Here is a 22,650-nt window from a genome sequence, read left to right as displayed (position 1 = left end):
ATTTAGAATCATAGGGCTGAAAAACAAAACCTGGCTTAGAGTTGTCATAAACAGGGAGACCATAGAATGTGGAGAAAGAGTTGGGTAAAACTGAAGATTTAGAGGAAAACTGTGATGTGAAAGTTCTTATTTAATGAGTTTTGATACCACTATAAAACATTTAACTCTCTATGAATGACTTTGAGCTCCTCTTTGATAGAGGTTGAATATCTAAATTGTGGTAAACATCCTGGAGAAATCATCTCCAGATAAAATACAAAATACTTCCAGAACAATTCTGTTATTTTGGAAGAACGACCCTGCAGGCGTTCAACTTGGCCTGATGTTTCATTTATAGCTCATCCATAGTTTCTTTTTGAATCTTGTATTATTTTCTTCTGGAAGAAATTTTAAACTTGAAATTAAGTGTTGAAGATTACAAGTCAACCTCAAAGTCCACATACCATATGGAAGGACTTTCAGAGAAGCAAACTGAGAATGGTACTTTTTTTTTTCCTGTTAACTGATCAGGAAGAAAATAGTTGGCTTTAGATTTGAAACAAAGACTTTGCTGTAGATCTCATTTGCTTGCCAGAAGTCTGAAGTGCAGACAGAAAAGTGGATATTGAAGTTTTCCTGCCCTAATGTTCTTAAGATCCAGCATGCGAGATGTATTGCTCTATTAGATAATGTCTGATAGTGTTACAGTATCTGATTTAAAGATCTTGGCTGTGTCTGTAAGGGGAAGTACATAATATAGGCAAGAAATGCCTTCATTTTAATGCACTCTGTGCTTTCTGAAGATAAATTGAAACGTAGCATTTTTCTTTATAGATTGTGCATAAATTGGTATACATAATCCACTTATACAAATAATCTATCTTTAAAAGTTTTGAATGGCCACTACCTAAGATTCTTGGCATAGTTTTGTTCAATTTCTAGCTCTTGGTCAAGCCCTCATGTTATATCAGTAAAAATAGGTTTCAGGGAAAATTTAGTCCTTGTTTTACATTAATTTGAATGTATGCAGTGATGGAGGATTAGAGTGATTTCAGGATCAAGAAAAATATTGGACACCTGAGAACCAATTTTTACAAAACCCAACCCTATTCTTACCCTATGTTGAGTGAACTAAAATTTATATCCCTGAAAGAATATTCACCTCAATAAAGTACCTGAGAGGAAAATTATTTCCTACCAAGAGAATTTCCAGTAGCAGAACTAAAAAATAACATACACACATACACATACACAGACACACAATCCCAAGTCAGTTTGAAAAGCCAAGATTTGACTGACTCTGTTGACCCAAGTAGCTCCAGAAGAAGTTGTTCAGTCTTAACTGATTCCTGAGCTGGGTCATGACATGTAATGTAAGGACTGGAGCAAGTGATTAACAACAGATTGGGTAGGAATCTTCTAAATCATCTCTCCTGTTGGAAAAAAAAATGTTCATGGAACTTTATTCTCGGTGTCTTGGGTTCTCAGTCTCCTCCTTTGCTAATCGGTATCAGATTTTGCCTCTGTTCCTCTTAAATAAAAATATCACTATGATCTCACTGACTGGTTTAGAAGCTATTCTTAGTAACTTATTGATATAGGACTGTACTGAGAAATAGTTATAGTATATAGAACTACAGGATACCATTGTCATGTTATTTGAGACTGTTAATGAAGAAAAATAAAATTGAGTGAAATGGCCAGTTATGGGGTGGATTCATTGTTTTTCATTTGTCAGCATCACTCCAAGGTTAGATGTGTCAACAAAGTGATGTCAATTTTCTGGCATATTGAAAACAAAACGGTGGCATTGATGTCCATAGTCAATGGTTGTAAAATTTTGATGAAGTAATAAGGGGTAGAACACGTCAGTGTTCTTTCAGATTTAAGCAAGGAGGAGAGACAATTGATGCAACTGCTTCCATAAGACTAAGAGATAAAAGCCTCACTAATTTGATAAATTTGAGGAATGAAGCACATTATATTAGATCACATCACTTTGTTTAATTTTATTGAGCTGTTTCAGTAACTAAGCACTTGTTAATTCTTATGACAGGAATTGACGGATTAACCATCTACTGCAGGTAAAATCTGGTGATACAGAACAGATCTCAGAAATCAATCTGTTGCCAGGATACTGGGCATTGGTTCTTATTCTATACTTGAAAAGGATAGCATTGCAATGACTGAACAGCACTATAACCTCACCTTTTGCCTCCTGCAAAGAGTTGTTGAAATCGCCTTAGTTGTTTTTAAAATCATTCTAACACAAAGGCAGCAGTGGGAAGCACCCATTGTAATATTTTCACGTGGAGGAAGTTGTCCTGTTGAAATCTTCTAGAGGGATTTACTGGTTAATCTCTGTTCCAAGTTTAGACTGATATCATCCAGAAGCTCTTTCAGAAACATATAAAAAGAATAAAATTATGTAGAAATGTTCTCATCCTAATCACAATGTTTCTAACTTCATTAGATGCTCAGAAATTGTTACCTTTATGTAGCTTATTAGCAGCATCTGTAAATATCTCGAAACAGAAGATTTTATAAATGGTTCACAATTAGCTTTGACCTATTCAGGTCCACCCTCAGCAGTCAGGGTTGGAATAGTCTTTGACCACGTGCTGACTTTGCTTGCTTGCTGGTTTGAATTCTGTGAACTCAGTCCTGTTCCCACTGAGCAAATATTTGTATGACTTAGCACTACTTAGTATCTTTTTGAGCGTCTGAGTGTAGGGTGTAGGAGACTTGCGCTTGAGAGGTGTTCTCTCCAGACAACTACGACTCATGTAGCAATGCTGTACTTCGCCATCAGAGGTCTTTCATTATTCCACTTGGGAGGTATTCCCTACTGTTATTTGAAGTGTTATTGTCCGTAGTCTTAGATTTCTACGGCTAAATAGAAAGTTGTATATTTGGCCATAGAAGATCTTAGATGCACAAAGACCGAAAAATAAATTGACATAAATTTGCATTAATATCACACTACTTTGATTTTCTTTAAAGCCACTGAATTTTGCTTGAGTGTTATTTTTACGGAGTGGCCATATACAAGTCCATCTTATGGATGCCTTTTTCAATACTTTTTTATAATTAGTTCTAGTGTTTATTTTTCTTTTCCTTTTGTTCCAACAGAATAACAGACTTAGGAAACATGCCTTTGAGTTGAAAATGAATGACCTCACATACTTTGTGCTGGCAGCTGAAAATGAGCAGGATATGGATGACTGGATTTTCACTCTCAACAAAATCCTGCAAATAAATCCAGAGGGAACCATTCAGGAGAGGAAAAGTGCAGATCTCACTGATCTGAAACTTGGTAAGAGTGAATAGTCACTTGCGTTGGGTTTTTTTCAATCAAATGCAAAAAATTGAACCTTCAGATATCACTATTGAATCATTTTAACTGCCTGAGTTTGTAATGGATTCTGCACCTATTGATTTCTGATGAAGCAGCACCGGTCTTTTGGCAATCCCTGAACAATGTCAGCTAACTCCCCACAGATCATTTTCAAAAGGCTGGGGGGGAGATAAAGCTGCTCCCCACAAAGTCAGCAGGAGCAACGTGGCTCTGCTTTGCATATACAGCTCTTTTTCAAATATAGTCCTCTCTGTCAATGATCTTGCTAGTACTTTGTGTTTTACAGTCTTGGGAGTCTGAAGGTTTTGAAGAGTTTTGTGCTGGAGAGAGGTTAGATCAGTTCTTTTTCCAGTGTTTTGTTTTCTTTAAAAATCTGGAGCTAATAATTAAAAAAAATCTTTTTCTTTCCCTGGAAGCTTATTGACTTTTCATTTCTTGCTTTTGTGAGTTTGCGTATTAATATGCTTTCACTGTGGAAGAAAGAATTGGATGCTCTGTTATACTGCACTCTTCATGTGGCAGTAACTCATTCCTCCACATAATAAATCCACGTTCAGTTTGGATGAACCCCAGTTCTAAGACTAAAAACGCTTGAAATCTTAATACAAATTTGAACTGCTTGTGCTCTGAGCTGAATGAAAGTTTTGAATCCACGTGCATCTGAATCTTGGGGAAGTTCAGAGCTAATTGAAGGCTTTAGCCTGGTGTTTATAATAAATTCTGATTCTGGAGGGACAGGCTACTCTTCATATAGCCAAAGAGGTTTTTATAATTTGGAGCACAAGAGACTTGCACTTCAGAATCAGAGAAGTACTTTTGAAAATCCAACCCATAAGGGATATTAATGAAACAGGAAGAAATACGTGCATAAAAGGTCAAAGACCTAAGGCTAACAGAAAACAGAAGTCTCTACTGGTAAAAACCCTGATAACAAGCAACAGGAATGTGCTATGGAGTTAACTTGTCAAAAGGCATGATGCTTTCTTGGCAGAAGAGCAAAAATGGCTGTAATGACTTATTTCACATTGGGCTGAATTACCTAGTGAAAGCAGAAAATGGTCCCTGGTGAGCTAAGTAAAGCAAAGGGGTTGCTGTTCAGTGCTGTCCTCTGGATCCATAGACTTACAGCTCATCGAGTCCAGACTGCATCCCTCCCCTTCCCAAAGAGCAGGTAAGGTCCTGCCTGCCTCACTGAAGACTCCCTTTACAGGGAGTTCAAAATCTTTCGGTTGACATAAACCCTCGGTGTTGCCTCAGAAGGGACCAAGAGAGCAAAGGTAGGTGTCTTTGTTGTGGGCATGAATATTGGTCATGGATGAATGTATTGGACGTTTCACTGAGTAGAGTCAGCCCTCTTGTTTGAAAGCTTAAGTATAGACAAAGTTACAGTAAGCACCAGTGGCAGATGAGGTTGAGGAGGACAGAGGTTTACATTAGTATCTCTTCCAGTTGTTAGTCTGATGATACTAAAGGGAATAAAAAGGAATAGCATGGGGGTAAATTTTCTTTTTTTTTTTTTAAAAAAAACCCAATGGTAATAGCAAGTATAATAAAAACATTTGCATTTTTTTTTTTTCTTTTCAAGACCCTGCAGAAGTTTCAGTGAGTTACGATTGCTCTCAAGAAGAGAATGATTCTTCAGAGAACACCTTGCACCCAGACTTCGCAAAAGTAATGCATGTTATATTTAGCTTTACAAGCTTAGTAGAAAGTGTTACCTAGGTGAAAAATGCCTGCCAATAGATGATTATTAATACTGTGAAAGGTTTGAAATTATAGCACAGCCCGTTGTGATTGTTAGAGCCATGCAAATGACAGGAATAATTTTCTTTCTGAACAGCTGATGGCTTTGTTTAAATGAGAAAAGCTCCATTGGATGTAAAGAAAGCAGGTGCTCCCTAGAGTGGTTTGATTTAGACCTGTGAAGTCAGTAAGGATCTGGTCCCTGAAGTTATCTGTGAAATATTTACTCTTTTTAACTGCATTTCAGAAGAGTTTGGCCCCTGGAGAGCCGAGATTTCCTGTGTGAGTTGCAAGGAAACAAGCTGTGAACTACTCATTGCCTTCTGTAATTTCATTGAAAGATGCACGTAGTATCAGGGGAGGTGTTTTGTCGTCTGGATCTCATAAACTGCTCCTGTGGATGAGATAATTGTAGATGGTACTAAGAAGCTTTTTGATGAAAAGCTAGATTGGAAATATTTCACTGCTTTTTCTTAAATGAATATATGATCTGTTTGTAATCTTCTGTCAGAGAGCTACTATAGATATTATCTATCTACACAGCCAAATGCTATTTGAGGATGTTACTCCCACAGATTTGAACTGAAAGCTGTATATGCAAATGAGGACAGAATTTGGGCTACATTTTACTGTACGTTGTATTCATATATATATGACGTGGTCACCTAGAATTTAAAAAAACAACAAACCCAAAATGAAAACAAAACAACCAATTAACCAATAAAATGTAACTGAGTTTATGTATTAAGGACAACAGTAGTATCTGATCATCTCATCTGTGGATACTTTCTAATGGTTTAGTTAGTGCAGATATCTCAAAGGTGTCTTAAAGATATCTTAAAGACCACTGGTGGCCTGCAAGGCTAAAATAGATGGTCTGCATGTTGTGCGATGCTTGTATTGCCCTTTGTATGGTTAATTCCTGTTCCCCCCCAGCCTTGCTCTATAGGCCTGGCTGCAGCAGTGATCTGTGGCCTGTCCCTAGTCTGTGGCCGGTAAACCTCCTGATCCCTTCTCTACCTAAACCGGTACACCAGGGACACATCAGGACCTGCTTCTGCAAGTCAGCCCATGAGTGGGGCATGTTAGGAGGTGAACATAGAGCTCTTGGTCTTGCTGTACTGTTTCTGCTTGTTACTTAATGTGTGTCAGCAGTGTCGTGCTATTGTGAAAAACACAAAACGTTGAATGGGACCTGAACAAGAGCATAGCCTGTACCATGTCAGCTAAGGTTTGTACTCAGTCTTGGGCAACCAGGAAAGTTGTCGACTCCGTTAATAGTTCAGAGATTGAAAAATAAAGGTAAGTTAGGAAAAACAAAGTGCAAAGAAGACTGAAGGAATTGAGCATGTTTAGACTGAGAAAAAAAGTTTCGGAGATATCATGAGGGATCTATAAGGGGAAGGGAATGTGTAGGGCGTACTTCACATGTTGGATGAATGGGCTTAAATAGTGGGGGAAAAATTACCGGTTAGACATAAGGATAAACTTTTAAAAGGCAGGGTAGGAAAGCACCAGGTGGCTTCAGGAAGTTGTTGAGTTGGTTTTATCAGAGAGCTTATTATTAACTTAGGCATGTGTCCGTCAAATAAAATGGGTGTGACTGATCCTGCCTTGTGGCAGAAGGATGGATGGGGAGAGGACTCCCAGCCTTACCTTTGGGTGACACACTGCAATCTGTGTGTCTGCCCACTTGTGAGGCTGAGCTGCACTTTTCTGCTCCCTTTTCTGCCCTCCCCCTGACACAAGTGGTTTTCTGTGGGGCTGTTTTTCCCCCCCCACCCCCCCATCGACTTAAGAATCCCTAAAGTGATTTTAGTGCAGTGATCCACCGTTCTGACATCTTACACAATGGATTCTTTAGTAACATACACGAACTTGAATTACTTAATTGATCTATTTTGGGGTGCCTTAGAAGTATAACATGGCCTGAAAATCCCGGCTTCACAAGCATATAACCTTCAAAGAGTGCTTGAAGGTGCTTTGGGATAACTACTGCAGAAATGAGAAGTGTTGTTACAAGTGAAACATTGATCATACATTTAGAAGTCTAACAACTCTATGGATTTCTGTTCTTGTGCAGAAAACTAATTTATTATCTGTCACAACAGTACATCACAGAAACAGAAGAAACAGTGAAAGCCTCTCGAAATACAGAGCGACTAAATCTTTTCTCTTTGGATCCTGATATAGCAGTAAGTGAATTTTTTTTTTTTTCCAAGTTCTTAGAAGTTTTAAAATACAGGTGGTCTGAGCTAAGCCACCAGAGTGGACTGGAGTTCAGCGAGCAACTGGGTATACCTGAGACTTCAGCTTTGAAGGGTGAGGGGAGCTATCTGTAGTCCCTAGAGATTTCTGTATAGACTCTACCCATACCTGATCACAGAATGGTTGAGGATGGAAGTGACCTCTGGAGGTCATCTAGTCCAGTCTAGCTAAGCTTTGAATCGTTAAAGCAAACTGAAAATATTATAGGAGCAGAACCTTCTCTTGGACTGGGAATTTTACAAGAACAGTGTTTTTATTGTTATTCATTGCACTGAATTTGACTGCAAAAACATGAATGGATATAAAAAGCAGTGGGAAGGTACATTTGGAGGTACAAAAGGCTATGTGAAAAAAAGTTTAGCTGGAAATGGAGGAAGTGCAGGTTGCTTTTCTCTTTATCTTCAGCTTGCTTATCATTTAGTGTCAAGAGTTCATGATTCAAAGAATGTTATTCCTTGCACTGAATGTACATTTGTTGGTGATTTAACTGGAAGCTTGATTTTAGTTAAAAAGAAGACTTAAGAAAAATAGGGATCAGTGTATATTCAAACTTGAACCTGTTGTCAATCAGCTGTAGCACCATTATTAAAAATATTAAGCAAATTGAAATAGTGTTGGAAATTGAAATAGGAGGAAAGGAGGGGAAAGGTCTGAAATCTAATCCTAAAATATGGTGTTATAGTCTGAAAATATGAGGGTCTTTAATCTATATGAGGAAATTAAAAGCTAAAGTTTCAGAAGCAGTAAGTAAACAAGAAAAAAATCTGTCCTAAAATTATAGGAAGCCTAACTTGGATCCCTAATTCTGCCTCTGACATTATATATGTCCTCAGGCAATCTTTTTGCTTCGCTTCTAATCTATAAATTAGGAATAACACTCATTTACTGTTGTAACGTGAAGATATCGGCAGTGACCTTTTGAGGTTTTCAGGTGCTTCAGGGATTGTCAAGACCTTTAAAAAGCTTACTTAGTTTTGGAATGCCATGCCTTTCCCACGTGTAACGAATCACCCAACTTATTTCAGTCATTGAATCCTCAGAAAAAGGAGTTTCCAGGGACAAACTCGGTGATCAAGCCATTTGAAGAAAAGCCTGCAAAGAGGATCCTGATAACTTGCAAATCCCTCAATTTGAATCTCCAGGCCTGTGTTACTGAAAATGAAAATGATCCTTCAACCAATGTAAGCTTTACTTATTTCCTGGAATTTTTCTCTCTCTTTTTTTTTTTTTTTCTTTTCTTCTTTTTTCTCTTTCTGTGCACTTGTTACTTTGCAAAGAGAAGGTAAAAGGAAAGCTGTGTCATGCATGCATACTGCATTCCCTCCTCCTCCTCTTCCCATCCCTTTGGATTGAATAATGAAACTGATGAACTTTTCAGTAAACATTTTGAAGCTGATTTAGATTGCAGACTTTTAGCTACCGTTCAGTGGGGAATTAAAAATGTTAAAATCCTTGAGGATTCTTAACAATTGCTGTAAGAAGAACAAGTTTAAACTGCCAAGATCTATGTAGGGAGGCAACTGAATATCAGTTGCTGGTGAACTGATTTTTTGTTTTTCAGAGAGAGACCAGGAACCAACCAGATTAAATTACAAAAGAGAAGGCAAAATAGAGAAAGGGGTGGATGCTTCACCTAGTGAAAAAGCCCAGCTAAAACCAGGACAAAACAGAAAATTTTGCTTATTCTTACTTTAAGAAAAAAGGGCAGGGAAAAGCGAGATGAGACTGTCAGTCATAGCTTTTAGTTAGTTCTCCTCTGAAGCAGGAAAGTTTTGAGAAATTAGTGTCCTGGCAACTCAACTTTCATACATTACATATGAGGCATTGATTTCCACCCCGCGCCCCCCGCATTTGAAGATGACCTCTACAGTGAGTGCATATTCAGCATGATGTAATCAATACTTTTTTTTGGCAGACTAGAATAACTGTTTAAATGAAGTCATGATAACTGTACCAAGGGCATGCAATAATTCACTACAGAGGCTGAAAAAGCATGGAATATTGTACCTGCCATGTGTTGTTCCTTATCTCCAAAGTTTTAAGATTCTGATTTCTGGACAGCTCAGAAGGTGTTATTCTTATTCTGAGACTGATTTATTTCATCAGAATTAAGGAGGCTCTTTGGAGGTTACTTACAGTCATAGGACTTAATTCCCTGGTACTATGCGACAGAATAAGTGGGTACTGTCAGAGCGGTTTGAATGCTCTTGGTATCCTAGCATAAACGGAACATGTGTTTCCCACAGAATAATACACCCACGCATTTGTGTTTGTACCAGTAAACATTTTTCATCTACTTACATTTGTCATCTTTGTGCCACATTTCTGACGATCCCTGGAAAGCCCACCCTCACTCTTCTTTCTTTTATTATGATTCTGAATCTACGTATTAAAAATCTTATAACATGTTTCTCTGGGGCTCTATTTATTTACTCTAATAATTATCTGTGAAGAATACATTTGGGTTTTATTCTGCGAGTTTCTAAGTTGGCTGTCAATTACTGTTCTGGCACCTTTAAAAACTACCTTTAAAAGCCCCTAAAATCACATGGTTGGAAACTAACTTTGGCAGGGGAGTGTGTGAGCGTGTGTTTTTAATGAATCTCATAATTTATAAATAATATTTGTTGGCTTTTTTTTTTTCCTAGCTGCAGGAACCTATTAAAAGATACAGTTTACACCCTTGCTCTCAGTTACCACTATATTATGTTTCTGGTGTTTTCTCCAGGTAGAGCCTTTCTTTGTGAGCGTGGCACTGTATGATGTCAGGGATGGCAGGAAGATCTCTGCTGATTTTCATGTGGATTTGAACCACACACTCGTTAGACAGATGATTTCAGGTTCCTCGTTTTCATTAGAAAATGGCACTGTTGAAAATATAGACTCAAATGAAATGGAAGAACCACAGGTCAAGGGGTTCCCAGAAGAATGGCTGAAATATCCAAAACAGGTATTCCACGTGTGACTTGCATGACTTAGTGACTCGTGTGACTTATTTTAGTTCAGTAGTAGTATTCATTTTCATCAGAGAATTTATCTGTACTACCAGTGGTTCTTGTTTTCAAGAATACTCTTTTTTTGTCTATCAGTGGTACTTGTATACAGATGCTTGATTTTTGAGCAACCTGTATAGACTTTAAAACCATTTACAATCCAAACTTTGAAAAAAGTTATTGTCTGTTATTTAGAGAAACCACCCATGTTTCCTGTGCTCTTTGGGTTCATTTGCTGACCTTTCCCAAACCAGCTGAACAAAATCACAACTTAAAGCAACACCTAGATGCTGCACTAATTTCAAAGTACTTCCACATTCTTGCTGTTGCTGTAAGCCTTATCCTGAAACCCCATACCTTTTCTTCTCCCTGTCATTTCCCTGAGGTGTGACTGATTTAGGCCGGCATTTAAGTACCGTCCAAGAGGAACAGTTAGGTTAGGTGATGCTAACGTGGTCGTACTGCTTCTTGATTTGAGTCACTCTGTTTGCAGGGTGCTGCATGTGCACAAGCTTACTTCAGCACTAGCACAAAGATTTTGTTTTCCATCTGGCTGTATTGAATATGTAGAGATAATAATCCTCAATAATCTTTTCTGAATTTGGTTTGTTACTGTTTCCATCAACAGAGAGCACTGGCAGTATTTTATTTCTCCAGTATTGCTGGAGAAACATTTTAACTGTTCTCTCTTTTATCCACAGGCTCTTTTCTCCATAAGTAATCCTCATTCTGAGATCGTATTAGTGGCAAAAATAGAAAAGGTCCTTACAGGAAACATTGCCAGCAGTGCTGAACCTTACATTAAGAATCCTGATTCTTTTAAGGTAATGTAATAGGAACATCAGTTCCTTCTTTGTCAGCTTCAGCCTATTGGAAGCTGAAGACATTGCAAATTGTGCTCACAAATCTCACCAGTGTGTGGTTGCTGAACAGGAGGCCCACGCCTAAGAAAGCAAATGTCCAAGCTCCATTGACTGAATGAATGATGTACCATTTTGTCTGCAACATACAAATCCATTCGTGGTGCGTTCCTATGCTAGTCATGTCTTAGCAGAGTGAAATTCTGTTTTAGCTATCTTTTAGAAATTATGAGTTAGTGCACTTCGTGTACGAGCAAAGTTGGGGTAGGCACCTGTTTCTCTCTGAGAGCAGGCAGTGCATCTGCATTGGGTATATTACAGCAAACTGGAGTAATAACTCTAACTAACACAGTTCTGACTGAAGGGGTGGTGAAGGGGTTTAATTTGTCAGCAGCATCATATTCATCTGTTACATCTTTGCTGTCCACTCAGAACCTTCTGTTATGGGCAGTATCACGCTAAATTATTTTAGGGACACTATAGTCTCTTCGGCAGAGGAGTACTTGGATGTATTGTGTGCTGCATTTCAGATATTATAATGATATTGATGAAATAATTAATATTTTCTTTTCTGTAGTGTGCACAGAAAGTGTTAAAATCCAATAAACAGTTCTGTAGCAAGCTGGGGAAATACCGTATGCCATTTGCTTGGTCAGTGAGGTATGTATTAATCCTTTTTATAATTTTATAAGCATCTTATAGCTTATTCTGCTTGGACTTGTATCCTTTTATTGTTTTCCACTTTTTGTGCCTGAAGCTAAGCAAAACTTTCTGTGTGGTCCAGGACTCCAGAAGATCCTGCAGCTTTATTATTTCATTGCCCTATTTTTCACACAGCTGAACGTTGGTTACTTTCTCATTAAATGTTACTGCGGTGGAATCTTTTCTTCAGGTATGTAGTGAAGTTGCCAGGGAGTAGCAAAGGTGGCTGACAGAATATCAATTTATCATGAGCTCCACCAGTGATTTGGTGCTAAAAATTACCAAAGAGATTTTGAAGTCTCAGTTCTTACAAGAATTTCCTACTAAGATAATTATGGTCTGAAATAGAGTTGTAATGGCCACCTAAAATATAGGTGCACAAGTTTGAAGCTCTGTTCTTGTTATGATGCCTGTCAGGTTTTAGGAAAAATCTAACCAAGGATTTGGAGATTATGGTGCCCCTAAAACAGTGCCTTGGGGGTGATATTGAGGGATTACGCTTCAGATAACCTTGCATTTTTAGTGGTTAGTAGGTAACAGAGAGCTGTTATTTTCTTGTTTGGCAGGTCAGTTGGGTTTTATTGCAGGTCAGTGTAGTGGAAGTAATGGATTTTTGTTCTTCCTCTCTCTCCTCCTGGATAATTTCTTGCTGGTCTCATCCTCAAGATTGAGGCACCCCTGTGCCTCTTGATCCCCTTCTACCAGATTAAGTCACAAAACGAGATACGGCTTTCTTCTTCTTGTTGTCCCTTCAAGTTTCCGTGTAATTCCTTTCTCTGTCCTCTCCGTTTTTTCCTTCTCAGTCTTCTGTAGTTTCCTCAGCTTACTGCTGTCCTGGGATGAGAGAGCTCCCTGACTGAGACCCTCCTGTGTGTCCCTGTGACAGCTCTCCCTTCTTTCTCCCATGCATAGAGCAAGGAATATAAAATTTTATATTCCCTATGAAAAAGAAAGCTGTTGATTGCCGAGTGAAAGCATTCCTTCTCCTCTGTGGCTTCTGTTCTGACCGTGGCAGGCCAGGTGGAATGCTGCCTGAAGCTGTACGGAGGAAGAAGCAGCGAGTGCTAGATGAAAAAGTCACGTTGTGGCATTGCCCATGACCATGGGGGATAGCGGTGTGGCTGTGTGCTTCTGGTGTGGAGGTGCGGAGCACCAGAAGTGCACAGTTTCCCCTGCTCCGTGTAGGGGAAAGCTTATGTTTTTAGAATATGGTGCTTAGATGGCAAAGGAGAAAACACACAGTAAGGTACAGCCGTTTGAAGAGTTCATTTATTTTTTATTGACATACATTTTTATCAATATCCAGCAGGAACAGTAAAAGTATGTGCGTGCTCAAGAGAAAGGCAGATAATGTGTTCTGATCTGTCATCTCAAGCTCAAGGATAGTCATTAATATTTACTACTTCTGTGTGGCCAAAGGACCATTCATCAAAATTATATTGATGGGTGTCTCTTGGGCTGACAGAGCTACTTTTAGTGTGTAATGGACCATACAATGGCAAGAGGTGCAGGCTTGGCATCAGACTGACTTGAGGCTTTTTATTAACTCTGTCCTGCCTGTGGTCTGTGGTGGTGCCATCAGTGATATGTCCTGTAACTCAGTCATTGCTGTAGCTATCTTTAGGTAGCATGATGATTTTAAGTAGTTCAGGGTCTGGTTAGTCATTCCTGCATGTGGATAAGGCTAAAACATTTTTCCATGTCTTCAGCAAATCTTATCTCTTACCTTGACAAAAAAAAAAAAAAAAATACAGAAAGGTTTTCTTCTTATTTTGAAGGAAGTGCATTTCCCTTCCATAGGATTCTCCAAGCGGCAACCCCTAGTTGCCTCTCGGTGAGAGGGAGTAGGCAGAAGCAGGGTTCAGGCTGTGCTGTACTATACTGGTACGCAGATGCTGGGCTGTGTATGTGCTGTGGCTGTACTGCTCAAGCGCATTACGCAGTACTGTGCCTTAGCCCAGAATTGTAACTGCAGGCTGTGCTTGCTCTGCCTAAGGGAATTTTAACAGGCATGAATGAAGTTTTACTTCTATCACTGTAAGGTGGATAGCACCTTAAATGCCTATCAGGCTAGGGTGCACTGAGGAAATGGTGCTTTTCAGAAGATTCTCCTCTCCTTTCAGTTCTGTGTTATTTCAGATATTTTGTCATTAAAATACCACTTGGCATCTCAGACATAGTATTATAACCGCATAAATTTATTTTGTAATAACGGACCACATTGATTTGGGGTAAGGAATATAAAGTCTTGATTAGATCAAGCTTGACTAATAAATAGTGCTCCACCAGATTTAAACCTGCATGTGAGTGTTTTGAGTTCTAGTAACATGGTATATGATAGCAACAGCTTCCAGTCACCACAGCCATGTGAGCAGAAGCGTTTCCTATAGATGGATTGCTCTACTTAATTACTACTCACCTAAGTGAAGCACAGCAGTTGCTGCTGCTGCACCCAACAGTATGTATTGGGTAAATGAACGGAGATTTTTCTTTTTGGAATTCCATGCAGAATGTTTAATTGGCACAGGCTGGAATGTGGCAAAGGGCATAAGGCAGGACGAGAGCAATAGAGCTCCGTTTGAGAGGAGCTTGCTTGTGTGATGCTCAGTACAGTGGGTGTGGGAGTACCTGGGAGTCTGAGCCTTCCTCAGTCTGTTTCCTTGAGACTTTTTGTCAATGGAAACCCTTGGCTCTAGTCCATACTTTTTCAGTTTCAGAGATAGCAATGACTTGTTTCACTGGGTATTCTGTCTGAAATTACAGGCTCCTTTTTCAATGTGCAGTCCACAGTCTTAGAAAATAAGATCGAAAAGACCTCTGCATCATACTATATTTTTGCTTTCCTTAGGAAACTTTCTTTCCCAGGATCAAATCATTCCTAAATATGTTTGTCTAGCCAATATTTCTGGCTGTGATTTCCCAGATATAAATGGGAATATATGCTTGTGGTGTTAGCAAATGCACAGCGAGTTCAACATTTTGCAGACTTACTGTGTGTGCATTACACAGATGGCCTGCACATGGGCAGAGCACATAGCTGGGGTTTCTGGACATCCCTCAGTTCCAGCAGGCAGTGTTTTTGGATGGCATTCTAATTCAGTGCTTCACTGTCCATACCATTAAAAAGCTTTCCTCCCATCTGTAGAATTAATTACAGAAAATATACTTGGGTGTGTTTATCAGCTCTTAAACCTTTTCATTATAAATCACATTATGAGATAACATAGTTCAAAAATCATTGACCAAATACACCACGTGTATGAACTTGTCGGTATCAGTGGTGTTGCATAAGGAATTTATTCGATTTGTTGGGTCGAATTCTGCACTCGTTTACATCTGTTTATGTATTAACATTATTCAGGACTCTCTTTGGTAAAAGCAAAGCATAATTTGGCCCTATAAAATCTATTTCTGTTTTCACAGCTTGAAAATAGAAGTTTCCACAGGAGGCTATCACACTACAGGGGAAAAAGTGGTTTGGCTATGATAAATAGCAAAACCTTGGGTTTGGAAATATGTTTTCCAGTTGTTTCATTCTGGCATTAACCACGCTCCTGGTTTTGTGTAGAAGTTTTCCCCCCTTAAAGCAGTTACAGATGGCCACATTGCGATTTTTACATATACATTCAGCAAGCCAAAATCTTGGCAGTTGAGTATGGTGCATGTGACTGAAACTCTTAATTAGCTTATGTGGCATCCAGTTTGTTAGCATCGTTCAAAAGCATGACTCAGGGTTCCTCCCTGATTTCTTGCTGGCGTTGGTGGGATCTGGTGTCTGTAAGCTCTCGCAGGTATAATTGCAGTATGTGTTAGAATTACAGTGTGTCAAATCTATCTTCCATTCTCATATTTCTGCCAGAACTGCCAAAGTTTGCAAATATGTGCCTGAGCTACATATTGTAGATGTGGGGAAACTTCATTCACAGAGATTAGTTTTTACACTCTGCTATTCCTTCAAACCTTCTCCACCCTCGTAAACTTCACATTTTAGAGCCTAATATTTGAATCCTTCAACAGCTTGTGCAGCTGCTGATTGAGTTCTTAGCTGGCGTAGGTTGATGTAGCTGAAGGTAGTGAGGCTGGACTGATTTACAGTAGCTGCAGATCTCACATTAAATCTCTAACCCTGGAGGTGAGCAATTTTTCCACAAATCGTAAGCCGCTACTTAACAAGTAGCTTTTTCAATGTTAAATTATGAACATTGTGTAGGTTTTCCATGCTTAAGGAATTCTTATGATTGTGAACTATCAGCTAACAATGTCAGAATGGTAGATTCGTAGAAGCACTTTAAATACTTAGATGATGTTTCAGTTTCTCTAATGAAATCTGTTAATTTGTTTTCCCCTAAAGTAATACCTTTAGAATCTTTTCAGGATTTTAGTTCTGTGAATTTTTTCTTATTGAAATCTCTCTGGTAAATAAGTAACCGGCAGTAAGGAATTGTTAATATATTAGGCAAGTATTGGACTCCTGGATTGTAGAAGTGTTTTATTATGTTTCCTCTTCTTTGATGTGACAGTTGTCATTCTCAAATGCCTTCAGGTATGTTCACTGTGACAAGGAGCACTCTTGCTCCACCTGCGCCCAGCAGCCTGAAAGGATTTAGCAAAACACGGGATTGTGGTTACTTAACTGCAGACATAATACACGTAATACTTGCTGCTTTGGCAATTCTTCAGCTTTAATGAGCCAGGGGAACGGAGACACCAGTACAGTTTGACCAGCAGAAAGCCATCTAACTCTTCCCTGAGGCCATAAAACATACCTGTTTTTAAGAAGGGTTATCTTGTTTTCAGTGGACATCTAAATTGCTCTTGTAGTGGCAAGAGTTTACATAAATGGAGTATTGTGTGTAAGTTGGAGGGATAAAAATACTTACCTGTTTTGTATTGCAGATACCTGGTTTCATGCCTTTAATTTTGTCCTGGGTGTATTATTTAGGCTGGGATATGCTGCTGAACTGACAAGGATAGTTCTAGAGGTAGGGCATATGATACCCAGAGAGCACTGGTGCTGGGGAGGAGCGGTTGTAGGCAGGAGGACTCTGACTCCAAACCAGAGTGGCCGGAGGGGAGGAGGTGACAATGCCGTGTCCCTGAGCCTCCCGGGAGGCAGTGCTGGGTACCGCTGACCCAGAGTGAGCTACTTCCAGCACAGACCTGGTTCTTTTTCCTTTTACATGATGAACATCCCCAATCCTGCCTTGGTCAGTGCCCCTACACCCTGCTGTGCTGAGCAGTGGTTTGCTCGGTGTCAGAGCCTGCACTGGAATTAGTTAATAAGCTCCAGCAGAGCCTGGGTTTGCTCAGCATCACATTGCAGAGCCCAGTGGCATGGCGGAAATCACTCACTGAATGTTTTAGTCGTCTCTATTAGTCTGGAGAAGGAAGCAGTGCTGAGTCCAAGAAATGTCATAGTGTCACCAATACTGTAATAATTATTAAATCTTACCTTTTTTCTTTTTTTTTTTTTTTTTTTTCTTTCCCTGACAGCAGTTTAATAGGATTTGTAAAGTAAGTGGTGGCTGCCAGAAGTTAGGTCTGGTTTCTCCCTAATAACTTAAGATTTTTGACACAGCGTGTTGGTGTGGACCTTACTCCCTCTAACTGCTGGAGGCAAAAATCTGATGGAGGAGAGTTGATTATTCTCTGTAGTTACAAAGAAATGAAATAGTGGTGCTTCTCTCAGTTAATTAAGTTAAGACACGGTGCATTTATACTTATCCTTGGGATCCTCTTCCAAAGGTTTACTCCATTATTTTGCATCTGGCAACAGTTTGTACTGGCATCAATTCTTCTTCTCACTGGCAGTGGAACAGAGAAGTAAATTAAGGAAGCAAGATTGGCCAAATGATTCACAGAACAGCACTTAGTGTCAAGAATATTTTACTTTTGTTAAGCGATGTTTTTGCATACTACAGTTGAATCCAAGGTTCATTAATTTGGATAGCTGTTACATTATCCAGTTCGGCCAGGGTGTGTGACCCTTGGGGTTATACAAAGGGCACTGGAATGTCTTAATTAAATCCTGCAAGTGTCAATGAGCAGGAACGGAAATATCTGGGAATGTTTTCCTGTGCGCACAACAGCTGATATTTACTGTTCCCAGTTATAGATGGATATCCCTTTTTTCCATTTCATTTGGCACTTTGTAACTGCTTCACCAAAAATTTAGTCAATGCTCAACAAACTTACTCTGTGAAGGAAGGCTAAGCTCCAGTGAGTTGGTGTCATGCTCTTGGACGACACAGAACAGATTTAATGCATAGGAAGATTCGGTAGAGGTCTCTAACCTGGTTCTGCAAAAGCATACTTTTCTTTATGTGGTGAGATGTAGTGGTTGGGATTTGGCATCTTGCTATGATTTCTGTTATTTAAAATTGTCATGTTTTTCATTGGATAATAACTTCTTGGATGAAACTACCTATTGATGTAATGAATTCTTCAAAATGCTTCCTTGAAATAAGGAGTCAGTCTCTGTTCAAGTGAGGAGTCATGTCCTTGATGTGTGAGCAAGATGGTAAAGTCCCATCAGGCTCGGGGGTAGTGGCTCTCAGCCAGGGATGGCCTCTCTGGGGCTGCCCCAAGAGCTTGCTGAGAGGCTGGAGAAGGCAGCCTTGCAGACGGGGTGATGGAGGGGCTGGTGGGAGCGGAGAGCTGGCTCCGATGAGGTGCTGTACACTTCCAGTTTTCTCAAGTGAGACTTAGCTACAGAAGAGAGGGGAAAAAATGGTAGATGCTGAACTAGACGGTGATCTGTTCTAGCATTAAACCCCAGCAACTTCGAACTGTGACAGTCACACTGCACCTGAGGTCAGTGGGGACTGTCTGCATCATGTAAGATTAAACAAGGTCTTAAGTCTTTGCAGGACTGGGACCGCACATGCAAGTAAACTGAAATTGCCTATGCTCCTGCAAATGTGCAGCTTGGAAGAGCTTTCTTGTGTGAAGCTCTGCAGGGAGCCCTTGAGTTTGTTTAAGAATTCATATCATAATCTTGATAAAAGATTACATGAAAAATTCAAATGTTCAGATATGTCTATGGGTGAGTGTTTATAAACATGTTGTTTTTCTTTCTTTATAGACCAGTGTTTAAAGATAATCAGGGAAATGTTGACAGAGACTCCCGATTCTCACCTTTATTCAGGCAAGAAAGTAATAAGATTTCCATGGAAGATTTGATTAAACTAATAGCAGAATACAGAAGGTAAGGAACAGGTTTTAATTTGGTTTGAGAAGGAATAAAAGCTTTATAAAGCTATGCAGAATAATTTTCACAGCTTTTTTTCTTCATTTAACACAGTGTGCCAAAGTGGCCGTATTAAATTAGTGTTTTTCATATTAGCCTATTACCTGCCAAAGAGTGCTTTAGGCTGAACTTTCCAGGAAAACTTAAATGTCATTTGGCACATTAATAAATGTTGTTATAACCTAAAGATAGTGATTCCTTAAATTAGCTTCCATCAGGGGAGATGCAGGTCAAGTAACCAACAAGAGAACATTATCTCAGGGAAAAGAGGAAGAAAAAAAAAAAAGAGAGAGAGAAAAATGAAAAAGCTTTCTTTAATGGCTTCCCCATTCCTTGATTTTGTTTGTTTGAGTCTCCATGACAAACTGCAGAGTGGACATTGGAAGGAAAAAACTTCTCCAAACGTTTGACAGTGTGTAAATTAGTGAGTAGCGGTTTGGCTGGATAGTCTTCCACACAGGTGTAAATCAGGTTAATTCTAGAGCAGAGTCTTTGTTTATACTGGGTAAGTGACATGAGAATTGAACCATGAATTTCTTCCTGTCCCTTCCACTCTAAATGTGCCTAGAAATTAATTAATCTAATTAACTTCTCCTGTTCCATTTATATAAAATCAGATCATAGAAAGATTGAATGTCAACTACAGGGATTGGATCGGGCCCTTAATCTCTTGTGCTATCTTACTGTTACTGGTTAGGAAACTTTACTGAAATTCTCACTACTTTTATTAGAGTCGCCACTGCTGGGTTTGTCTGTCTAAAGCATCTCCTAGATAAAAGGTATTCAGCATCACAGTTTCGGCACTTCTCAAATTGCTTGGGCACAAGGAGTATGTCTTGGTCCCTTTTCAGCATGGCATTTGCAGAAGCCATGATGCTGTGAACTCCTCTCGTCTCAGTGGTCACTGAATTCCTTTTAGAGAACATTTGATTCAGATTTTAGAAAGAAAAAGTGGGTAAGTTAATTCTCATAAGGTTTGGTTCATCAGTTTCTTCCTCTTCTACAAAATATGCTATAATATTACTTGCAAAGAGAAGGCAGGAATGAGGCCAAAAAGGAAAAAAAAAACCAAACCCAAAACAAAACAAACCACGTTTCTTTCCTGCTGTTGCATTTGATTTGCGTTTAATAGCCAATAGGTGTATGTTAAATGTGTTTAATATATATTTATATCTTAAATCAGGGTCTGGTTTTCATTTTAGATTAATTCCAATGATGGGTCTCATCACCCTTGTTCTAATTTTCTAAAATGTTTTCATTTCTGTCATTGCAGAGCAGAGAAGATTAGCAAAATACAGACTATACCCGGCTGTTTGGAGATTGCAGTTGATTGTGTTCCTTTAGAACATCCAAGTATGATTCCACTTTATAATTAATTATTATAATTAAATAGGACATTGTCATAGGCTCTCCAGCCATAATTGCTGCCTTAAGACAGTTCTGGTAGAAGTGTCTGTTGTTGTATAGAAAAATGTACGCAGGGGAGTTTTCTTGATTTGTTTTCATTTAATTACACCGTTCTTTGTTTCGTCCTGTACCTTGCCAGATATACCCCAGCAATGCAGAACACAACATGCTGAATCCACATGTGATAAAAGTCCAAGGACCACTTTTTGGTCTCTAAGGGATTAGGCCAAAGAGCTGAATGGACTTCTGTAGCTTGAGCTTGCACTGTTGATGGGCTGCGATGCTCATATCCTCTGTGAATTAGCACGTATGGAACATGCAGCAGATTTCAAGAATGCAGACTCGATGAAGGACTTCATTCAGAGGCCACTCTGGCATCAGTGTAGCAACTGCTAAGATAGATGCTTCTAACTGGATCCTTTCATCGTTTTTTAAATTTTCTGTTTCAAGGGCCACATTTCTGTGACCCACTATTGCAAAAAAGCTCAGGACCATTGAATTCCTATGAAGTCTGTCATCACACATCTTTATGTCATCTTCATATGGTATTAGATGAAAAAATAGTTTCACTAACATTTCAAAAGCAATTATTATTTTTGAAATTAAAAGAAACTGAGAGCTCAGAGTAGGCAAAATGGTCCAACGCAGCTTGGGCCTTGTACTGTTACCTGACTTGGTGTGCACTGTGGCCAAGTGAAAGTCTGGCTTTAAAGTATGTGCTAGTAAAGTGCCCAGTTCCTGTGGAAAGTCAATGAAAATTCCCTCACTTAACATTTCTTTGGTATGGGGAAAATTTGTCTTATTCTGAATAAGGCTGTAAAATAATTTAAAAACTGTACCAGAAAACTTCCATGCTGTAGGATTCATTAAAATCTCCATCTTCTTGACTTCAGCCAGCTCTGAAGGAAGCCTTGTAGTAGCAGTAACCAGCTCTGTTATGACACCACCTTCCCACCCGAAGTCAGTTATGCTAGGCTAGTGCTAATATCCTTTATTGCCAAGAAAAGCCACTGAAAAGGAAGTTGGCCAAAGATCTTGTCAAGAATTTGCTGGTGCGATTGTGTCTCTAGGGACCAACACTACCCTGCCTCACATTAGCATCAATTTGCATTAGACAACAGAAGTAGATCTTTGTTTTTATAAGACTTTATGTACTATAGCTACAACAAGAGCTGGAGTCAGTGGTGTATCAGGGGATATTGTCTGACAGTGTTTAACCCGAAACAAAACTTCTGCCTTTCCTGCTGCGTGGGGGGAAGCCAAACTCGCAGAGCTCTAGCAAAGGGGAAGAGAGAAAAAGCTCCCTTAAGCTCCCACCTGTGTTGCATGGTCCCTGCCTGTTGTCCTTTGTGCTGGAAGGTCGGGGCCCCGAAGCTGGGCAATAGGGCAGCAGGTACTGTTGCTGCTACATCTCCTGCTTTTACCCCTAAAATACCCATTAAAACCCCAAACTGTGAGGCTTCATTCTTGTGGAGGGCAGTCACGGAGAGTAGCGTGTAGCCGAGAGCCATGCAACTGGCAGCAAACTGGGCTGTTGCCTCTGTGTGCATGTCTGTGCAATGGCAGTGAGGCACAGAGGGACCAGACCTTCACAACTGGCTGCAGAAGCCGCCATTTTCCAGCTGGCTTCTTCCTGTTATTACTGCCTCTTCTCACACTCTACAGGCTATCGCTGCTCTCCTATCTGAGCTACTGGTATTTAAAAACTTCATTTATTACTTACTCCCCTTTTTGTGTTCAGCTCAGCACTATTTCTATTTCCCTGTGGATTTTCTACGGGCTACTGGAAGTGCAGTGTGCGGAGGGCACAGAAAGACTTCTGCAGAGAGGCCTTAGCACTGCATTCTAATCCTTGGGTTGGTCCCCGGATTTCTCTAATGAAAAACAAGGTTAATGATGTTAAAAAATTTACACAATCAGAATGCTTATAGATCAAGTTTGAGGGGCAGCTGGCCAAATTATAAGACATAACACATCCTCATATTTTAAGATGGGTTGCGTGAGATTTGCCCAAACAGAAAGCTGCCTGTGTTAGCTTTGTAGGCCAAGAGTAGTGAGCAGAGTTTCCCAAGTACTGGGCATGTTAGTAGC

The 22,650-nt window shown here is 39.5% G+C and overlaps 1 protein-coding gene across 1 annotated transcript in view; it reads left to right on the top strand.

Annotated features, from left to right (window-relative positions):
• Positions 1 to 22,650, top strand: part of DOCK10 (dedicator of cytokinesis 10) — a gene marked incomplete at both ends in the record, with an annotated part of 57,160 nt that overhangs the window by 2,632 nt on the left and 31,878 nt on the right. Inside the window, 9 exons of the mRNA XM_009579946.1 lie at positions 3,112 to 3,295; positions 4,923 to 5,008; positions 7,192 to 7,275; positions 8,374 to 8,529; positions 10,077 to 10,298; positions 11,043 to 11,165; positions 11,779 to 11,861; positions 18,988 to 19,110; positions 20,426 to 20,505. Coding sequence (XP_009578241.1) covers positions 3,112 to 3,295; positions 4,923 to 5,008; positions 7,192 to 7,275; positions 8,374 to 8,529; positions 10,077 to 10,298; positions 11,043 to 11,165; positions 11,779 to 11,861; positions 18,988 to 19,110; positions 20,426 to 20,505 — 1,141 coding nt within the window. The remainder of the gene's footprint in view (positions 1 to 3,111; positions 3,296 to 4,922; positions 5,009 to 7,191; positions 7,276 to 8,373; positions 8,530 to 10,076; positions 10,299 to 11,042; positions 11,166 to 11,778; positions 11,862 to 18,987; positions 19,111 to 20,425; positions 20,506 to 22,650) is intronic.

Source organism: Fulmarus glacialis, unplaced genomic scaffold (genome assembly GCF_000690835.1).
Source record: "Fulmarus glacialis isolate BGI_N327 unplaced genomic scaffold, ASM69083v1 scaffold36966, whole genome shotgun sequence".
In the NCBI taxonomy this organism is placed as follows: Eukaryota; Metazoa; Chordata; class Aves; order Procellariiformes; family Procellariidae; genus Fulmarus; species Fulmarus glacialis.
This window is presented reverse-complemented; position numbering and strand designations above follow the sequence as displayed.